The sequence below is a fragment of the Melanotaenia boesemani genome, chromosome 12 (assembly GCF_017639745.1).
Source record: "Melanotaenia boesemani isolate fMelBoe1 chromosome 12, fMelBoe1.pri, whole genome shotgun sequence".
NCBI classification, from domain to species: domain Eukaryota; kingdom Metazoa; phylum Chordata; class Actinopteri; order Atheriniformes; family Melanotaeniidae; genus Melanotaenia; species Melanotaenia boesemani.
The window spans coordinates 19782582-19790743 of NC_055693.1; the positions used below are offsets into that span (position 1 = coordinate 19782582).

The following is an 8162-nucleotide window of genomic DNA, read 5'->3' on the forward strand; positions in this document are numbered from 1 at the left end:
ATACACTCCACTCCTTGAATTGCACCATTTAATGAAATGAAAAATACTTTATCACTCAAGGAAATTTCAGTGTTGTAGTAGGGTTTTTAATAAAAAAAAACAATAATAATAATTAATTAGAAGGATTTAGTGCTTCACCACAGAGGGCAGTGACGGGCGGTGGAATGATCTCCGGTACCTTTCCATCTTGCATTAGACTTGACGAAGCCTCACACTGAACACACAGTCATTGTGTAGGGGAAGCAAAGAATCGGCCATTATTTTCAGCAGATTGTGCAGCATTTTCTGGACACTTTCCAAACAGATTTATAGAACATATGCAACACCTTGGTACAGACGATGAGGGATCTCAGCTTCCATAGAAAATAGTCTTACTTTGTCCCTTCTTGTAGATGCTTCTGTGTTGCATTTCCTGTCTAGTCTGTTGTCTAGCTGAACTCTAAGATACTTGATTTATTGATTGATGTGCTTTATTTCAAGCAAACAAAAGTGCATTCTACTATTAGAGCAGATGTATATATTTTAGAAAACAAATTAAATACACAACCAAATATATCAAATAAATTCAATTTAAGAAAAAGATTTTGATTATCAAGCTGGAAAAGGAGCAGGATGCAGTAAACACATTTGCAATATACTCTATTTAGATACTGTGTCAAATCACATTAGTCAAGAAATCAAAATCAGAACTAAGAGAAAATATAAATCCTTTCACAAAGACATTGCACACACTTGTGTGTCATCTACCCTACAGCTCTGATACCTGCACATATTAATATACTTATACTCCTTCATACTTTAAAATATATTTTCCATTCACATCTGTACAAACATACATATACACACATACATAGCCATATACTCCTACATATACATGCATACACATTCAACAGTAAATAGATAAATTCACATTCGTTAATGTCCTTCAAACTTTTCAAAAAACCATTTCTTTGATTTTTTTAAATCGGTTGATATTTGGACATCGAGTTCTTCCACACTTTCATTCCTCCAACACCTCCTCCTCCACCTCTTCTCCCAGGATGCTGTTTTATTTACTCATTCCTCCTGAAGTCAACAGTCATCTCTTTTCTATTGTTTTATTCAAGATAAGGTAATTATTCCCACTGTCTCACAAACTGGCTAGTTTTCTGTACCCAGCTTCTTGTCCATCACTGATACAGCCAAAAACTTCAGTGTTTCTGCAGATGACAAGTATCAGAGTTGTAAGTCTGAGGTGTAGTGTGAAGAGAAATGGTGAGATTACAGTCCCTTGTGGTGCTCCAGTGCTGCTGACCACCAGCTACCTCCCCTTTAACTTTCTGCTGCTTTTCTTATAGCGGCCAGCATGCATGGTCTTAAAGCGGTGTACCACGCCTTGGTAAAGCACACAATATTGCATCCCCTGTATTCTTTTTGAGACCTTGTTAGCACCTCGAGTTTGTCCATTTTGTTAACTAACAGCTCACGGCACGTTCTAGACTGGGATGCAGAAGGCTAAGCTCCAGATGCTATCAAGGGAGACCAGAGCCATTTATTTAGTAGGATTTCAAAATCAGGAAACAAGAATAAATTCCAATACAAATGAGTAGTCAAAATGTTTATTTACATGTCTGTTTCACAAGAAGAAAAAGAAAAAAATTCATGAGACAGACTGCTGGTTGTCCTCTTAACCAGCACCTTTTTACAACCTAATGATTACACCAAAGAACTCGGCATTTCAATAAATCTGCTCTGCTGTGTGAAAATGTAGATGCCCTCCATTTTTAAATTATTACAGAACATGTCTGATTTGAGATGTGTCCCTGCCTTGAACAATTTAAAATCATCCACCTCAGTGAATAAAACCTGTTTAAAAGAGATACCCTACATCTCAAAGCCAAGATTTGGCCCCTTGTGAGGAAAGTCATCATGAACAGCTTGACATTTAGTCAACAGTTAAGTAAAAGCAGAAAGAAACAAATACAACATGGAGGGGAAACAAAGGAGGGGGGCACTCTACCAACAGTCTCCATGACACTTAGAGCCCTCCTGTTTGTTGCTGAAAAACATCAATAGTGTCCTCATCCTCCATCTCAAGCTAAAAAGAAAAAGAAAAAAAAGTCAAATGTCATGTACATAATTTACAATAAAAGGTCTGAATAAATTCTTACTAAAGTTTTGGAAGCAAGACAAATTCAGCTGCACAGTTACAACCCACTGCCTGCTAAATGCATGAATATTATACTTTGAGAAATGGGAAAAAATATCAGTTTCATCATCCAGAAACATGTTGGGTTTTCTGTGATGTGTAGCCAGAGAGAGAAAAGACTATCAGTCAAAGTGAATTGATAATGTGCATCAAAACCACCCTTGAACTAGTATAAAACCTTGTTCAACCCTCCTTTCATTTGATCCTTTTTAAATACAAATGCAAAATAAAGAGAATCATCACTGATGTAGTTTTGGTAAGCTAAACAGACATCACCGCTTCATATAGATGTGGCAAATTGTCTAAAACGTAAGTATCCCAACTCAAAAAGAGCAAACAAAAAAAAAAGTTATTACTTTATATTCAAACATTAAAAATGTTTCTAACTACCAGACAGGAAACAAGTTGTAAGGAGTGCATGTTTAAATTCTTTGAGTATTTACTTGTGTAGCACACAAATTAAACAGTTTCTTTTTTTTTTTTTTTTTTTTTTTTTACAAGTGGTCATACATTTCCAAGTTAAACTTTAAAATATTTAATTAGTGAAATAAATAAAATCAAATGAAGTGAAACTTGACAAAGTGCAAGCCATTCATATATGCAAGGTAATTATGGCATAGTTGGATATATCAATAACATAGGGTGCTAATAGATCATTCTAGTTCAAACATGTCAAGAAAGTGACATACTTGTAACAATTTAACCTCAGCTTTTCACAACTGAGATAGGTTGATTAAAAAAAAGTCATTTTTGTGGATGTTGTCATCCTATATTGTTCACGTTTCTTCTTGAAATCAACATGCAAAACATTGGCCCGAGTTTAACAGGCTTAGTCTTATTATTTTATTAAATTGTCACATTGGACTGATGTAGCACTGTAATTTAGCTACAAAGCATAACTGCACATTTGTTCGATTCAAGTTTGTTCAAATAAAATCAAACAGGACTGACTACTGATGTCAAAAAGAGCATAAACATAATTACTACTATGCAACTCTACACAATAATCCCACATAAGTACACTGCTCTTTAGGGGCAGCATGCTATATTGTTTTACCAACCTGTGCAGGTGTGTCTGTTTCATTGATTGGCTGTCCATCAAACCTAAACCTTATCTGGCGAATCGACAATCCCTGTACAAAAAACAGAATTAGACGTGAGAGGCCAATTATTCAGTCACAATAATCGCTGAAAGTAATCGCTCTAACTTGCCTGCCTTTCGCAGTATGCCTTCATTAGTTTGCTGAGCGGAGTATGCCTTTTGATTTTGAATTGAACCACAGATCCATCCTGACCGGCTACCTTGAGGTTAATGTGGTCGTTCTCCGTCTTTACTCCTTCCTGCAACACAAGCCATCAATGGCAGAAGGAACACACCAACGGTTAGAATAACGTTTATCAGTCAAACATTGCTACGTTAGCTAAGGTCGTGTACGGTGTCGCTGCTTTCTGTTGCTACAGCTGTTAGCACAGCAAGCTAGTCCATTTCCAAACAGGCGCAGAGAGCCACAATGGCGCAAACGACCAGAAAAAAACACAAATCATTCATTTCAGTAACAGTCTCTCAAATTAACATTAGCGAACCAAGTTTGCCCAACAGTTAACTTATGTGTAAATAATGTAAACAGCTTATGAAGGAACGCTAAATACACCCAACTGTGCGCCTAAAGCAAAAATATCCGCAAACCTTTGTTTTCTCCGTCTACCCGCTCAAACGGGGTGACTGTAGCCTGGAAGCAGGGCTAGCTTAGCACAAAATGCTAATGTTAACAAGCAGCTGACAGAACAAGCCTTTATTTAAAAACATAACCAAGATTATCCATCGTGGAAGCCCAGTACTGACCTTTGGCTTTTCTTCAGACATTTTGCCACTTTCTCAGGTATCAATCACTAAAGTGGAGTCAGGCTGTTGATGGTAAAGCGAGTTAACTGGTCCTCCGGCTCTTTCGTTTGGAGCAGGAACGCGCACCGCCCTGAAATTTAAAATGTAATTCGACCAAAAAGGTCACGTGTTGCTTAATTTCTCGGGGACGCGGATACGAGAGCGCGTATGAACATTTGCGCACTCCCGCCAGATAGGTGAAAACTGGTGTATTACATATTGTTCCAGTCCGAGGCGAGTAAATGCACCAAATCAAATTTAAGATCACAACTACTTTTTAATGGGGGACAAACAAACAAAACTTAATTCAGATATATTCTACAACACTGATTTATTTTAACCAATTAAGTTTAATTAATTAACAAAAAAAAAAAAAAAAATCAATTCTTTTACATTTTTTTAAAAAAAATTAAAAGTTGAAATTTTGATATGAGCTGTAAAGTAAAACGGCATATTACAAAAGAAACCCTGCAAGCATAAATCAGCTCTGGACTTCGTTACATACTACAAAACAGCATTTTGTGCAAAATACAACAGGAATTTCTACTTATCTTGGGTTTTGACACTTTCATAGGTTTCTCCTTACCTTTTCCACTGCTTTTGGAAAACCGCGTTAGCTTAAAAATCATTTAAATCCAGTCAAGATATTAACATTATTACTTTTTAAACACCATTTAGAGCACCATTTGCCTATAAAACTTAAACATTAGGTTAATAAAGTGTTTTTCAAATAGTGTCAAACTCAAATCAATCCAGACCATCACAGTTGATCATAAGATACTTGTGTGCTGTATCTTGTTACTGGCACCAGTCAGATCATTGAAGTCATCACTAAGATTCTTCTTAATGATCATCCATACGAGAATATGGATTCTCCTTTGCCAGACCTGAAACGAGCAATTGAGAAAGACATGTTAGCAAGAATAACAACTAGGGAGCTGAATTATTCAAATAAGTGTGTTTTGATGGTTAAATACCTTAAAATGTGGGTTAAAAACAAGTATAAGTTTTAATCCACAGTCTTGTTTATCGTGTTTTAGCATTTATTCAGTAGATGGCACCACTTGATCAGTTTTAGGATTTTTGTTTTAAATAATTTTCTTCTTTCTTTTGCTTTTTAAGTTTATTTTACATTGTTAGTTGTTCTGCTGTTTTACCTGTTCAGATTTCATTCTCTTTACCTCATCTATCATGTCTTTGTCCTACATGATTTTTCATTTTGTTTCTGTTTGACCACTGCATGAGTGAAAAGAAACATAGTCAAAATGACCCACTGATCATTTCAGATGTATTAATTATTTTAACTTACTCGTTTACAAACCACTACAAAAGAAAGATCTTACCATATTTCTGTCTTATTTCATCATGCCTTAGCTGCATCTCTGTTCTCCTGAGGGAAACGAACAAAGACAAATTGTTTGATGACAGAAAACACTGCCAACACTCACGCCTACTGTGTTTGAATTATAGCTATAGAATCAACACAAAGGGTTGCTTTGATGTATTCTCGTATCCATGAAATCACAATTTTACATAATAAAAAAGGGATTTGTATTAGAATAGTGTCAATCCAGGCCAAGATGATCAGTTAAAATGCTATGCTGCAGGACATTCCCCTCTCTCCATCATGTCTAATGATTGTTATTATTACAGGAATAAACTAAAAGAACAAATGGTTAAATTTGGTTCTTGGCAGACACCTACTCAACAGCCATTCACCTCGCTTTCTGACGAGCCTTTCTCGCTCTGCTTTGTTGTTCCACTTGTGCATCTTCTCTCTTGTTCCTACAAAATAAAATTGTATATTTATATCTACATTCATCACAGATATACTTTTACACATAAACACTTACTTTTAAAGAAACAAACTGGGCATTGCTTCCATAGTAATTAATTTAGACCAGATGCAGCATATGCATAGAAGTATTTTTTTTGTCTATGTTTTCAAGACTGTAATGTTTTTTTTCATATGTTGACGAACATTAGAGGCTCCAGTGATCATGATATAACATTTCTATCTCCATCCAAAGTTCACAAATTGGTTAGCCTAAAAAACTTGGCTTAATAAAAAGTGAATAAAAAAAAAAGCAGAAACATATACAACAGTAAGAGAAAGTTCTGGCAGGCCTTTGGGGATAGCGGTATCAGGCTAGCTCTACAGAATAACAACCTATTGTGTCCTCCCTCCTCCTCCTGCATCTCCTCCTCCTGCCTCCATGTTAAACCAGATTTCACTGTTAGTACTTCATGTGACTCAAAGCTTACCCAATTCTTTCACATTTGCAGCAGCAGATGCAGCAAACAAGAATAGCAATGATGATGATACCAGCCAGAACTGACATGGTGATGATCAATACCTGGAAGTTGACTGTATATCAAAAAGAGAAAGAATTAAAATTCTCTAAATTATGAACAGCTTGTAGTGATAAATTTAAAACCAAAAACAAAGCAAAAGTCAAGTCAGTGATGTTTTCCTGGTGGACTGCTGGTCTAATTTGTATATGGACAGTGTGCACCATGACTTAATTATTATTTAGTCTTATGACAACTGCCTCACCCCTATTTTATTCTCTGGAACATCTGACATTGTACACATAAATTCCATTAATCCACATCACTAATTCTACATATTACTTGTTTGACCTTAAAAATGTCTGTTTTGTTGTTTTACAGTTATTGCTGCTTTATAATATAAAACATTCCCACATATCAGCCCTTTGATATCAGAAAACACATACAAGATATACTCTAGTTTGGCATCAATGATCATACTTTGCGAGTCTTACCCCAACATACCCCCCAGCGTGCATCATTCAGGGGACAAACACTGCTGGGGGGCAGGATATTCTTTACTGGGTAGTCAATGCATTGTTTTGTTGGGATGCACCACAAACACTGAAACAAACAGAGCAACAGACACTCAACTTTTTTACTTATGGCAACACATCAATAGCTGGAAACATCTGGATGTTTTGTGGGACACTTACAGCGACATTCTGCAAGCAGTCAGCACAGCTGGTGTTGGATTTCAGGTCACACGGAACTAAACACATACAGATGTACATACAAAATTAAAATAACATCTGAAAATCTTATAAAAGTGTAACTTTATGACACACTACGAAACGTAATCTACTTTAGTTGCACTTTGAGTTCAAAGACGTATGAAGGGGATATGGTTAAAATTGGTTAACTGTGAAATAGATATTTTTAAGACACAAACAGCCTAACCCCGAATCGAGATTGATTATCTTTGCTTCTTTGGTTGCTGCTGATGTCATGTGACAGTCTCCTGACCCGACTCCGATCGCAAGAAACAAAGCAGAACAGCAAAGAAAACTTTGAAAGAAACCTTACCCGGAGGTGGAGACGGGGTCGGAGTCTGCGCTTGGGTCGTAGATATGAGAGCTAAGTAAAAAATTATAGGAAAAACTAAGGTGAAAAACCTGGGCATGATGGTGCGAATGATAACCCTCAACTGCGTTAAGACAAGATTTGCGAGGAGTCAAGCTGAAGGCTGGACCTCTAGTTTACGGGTGATGACGTCATTAACTCCTGACGCTGGTGTCAGGAAACAGATGCCGTGTGACACATCTTACTCATAATAAAGCTTTGTGGTATAAAAAAAAAATGATTATACGAGAGAGCGGTCTTTTTTTCCTGCTTCCTCTTCTTCTTAATGGCGTTTTCTCGATGCAACGAATTATTTAAATGCATGGTCGCGGGGGAGTTTGTAGTCCATCACAGAACCAAGACAAACATTCATTCAGACTCACACTCCTAGCGAGAATGTAGAGACTCAAATCAGCCTAACATTCATGTCTTTGTGCTGTGGGAGGAAGCTCCACGCATAGTTGGAGAACATGCAAACTCTACGCATGGTTCTTCAACATGGATGAAAGCTGGGCCATCATCTTCTCTCTCACCACCTGGTGGGTCCAAGAATCACCATCCCAGAACAGGGTTGTTCTGTACTGGGATGCATCAGTCAAGCCAGCAACGGATAAGCTGAAGTCAGATCCAGGAACATCCATCACTGATCAGTGCATCCGATTTTACTTCTTACTTAAATGGAAAATATATTTTTGGACC

The 8162-nt window shown here is 36.9% G+C and overlaps 2 protein-coding genes across 4 annotated transcripts; both read right to left on the reverse strand.

The window, feature by feature from the left end:
• Window positions 1-1584: 1584 nt before the first annotated feature.
• sumo3b (small ubiquitin like modifier 3b) lies at window positions 1585-4183 on the reverse strand. The gene is made up of 4 exons (XM_042002334.1): window positions 4032-4183; window positions 3401-3529; window positions 3250-3321; window positions 1585-2077 (listed from the first exon to the last, which is right to left on the reverse strand). The coding sequence occupies exons 1-4, from the start codon at window positions 4050-4052 to the stop codon at window positions 2018-2020; spliced, it is 282 nt and encodes a 93-aa protein (XP_041858268.1). The 5' UTR covers window positions 4053-4183; the 3' UTR covers window positions 1585-2017.
• A 134-nt stretch (window positions 4184-4317) lies between these two features.
• Window positions 4318-7891, reverse strand: pttg1ipb (PTTG1 interacting protein b). 3 transcript variants are annotated; one of them, XM_042002331.1, is made up of 8 exons: window positions 7428-7891; window positions 7058-7113; window positions 6857-6965; window positions 6336-6438; window positions 5790-5855; window positions 5414-5460; window positions 5228-5306; window positions 4318-4957 (listed from the first exon to the last, which is right to left on the reverse strand). In XM_042002331.1, exons 1-7 carry the CDS (start codon window positions 7522-7524, stop codon window positions 5260-5262), a joined length of 525 nt encoding a protein of 174 aa, XP_041858265.1. In that variant the 5' UTR covers window positions 7525-7891; the 3' UTR covers window positions 4318-4957; window positions 5228-5259. The 3 variants fall into 3 exon arrangements, with proteins under 3 accessions (XP_041858265.1, XP_041858264.1, XP_041858267.1); XM_042002330.1 differs by having other exon boundaries at window positions 4322-4957; window positions 5252-5306; XM_042002333.1 differs by lacking the exon at window positions 5228-5306 and having other exon boundaries at window positions 4327-4957; window positions 7428-7889.
• Between the last annotated feature and the right edge of the window lie 271 nt (window positions 7892-8162).

Bases quoted from the DNA above. Each gene is read 5' to 3' on its own strand.
- sumo3b (XM_042002334.1), bottom strand. From the start codon at position 4,052: ATGTCTGAAGAAAAGCCAAAG. The intron at 3,530-4,031 runs GTCAGTACTGGG...CTTGTGTTGCAG, and splicing joins TGTCTGAAGAAAAGCCAAAG to GAAGGAGTAAAGACGGAGAA. The intron at 2,078-3,249 runs GTTGGTAAAACA...TTTTCTTTTTAG, and splicing joins AAACAGACACACCTGCACAG to CTTGAGATGGAGGATGAGGA.
- pttg1ipb (XM_042002331.1), bottom strand. From the start codon at position 7,524: ATGCCCAGGTTTTTCACCTTAGTTTTTCCTATAATTTTTTACTTAGCT. The intron at 6,439-6,856 runs GTAAGACTCGCA...TTTGATATACAG, and splicing joins ACGCTGGGGGGTATGTTGGG to TCAACTTCCAGGTATTGATC. The intron at 5,856-6,335 runs GTAAGCTTTGAG...TTTATTTTGTAG, and splicing joins TGCAAATGTGAAAGAATTGG to GAACAAGAGAGAAGATGCAC.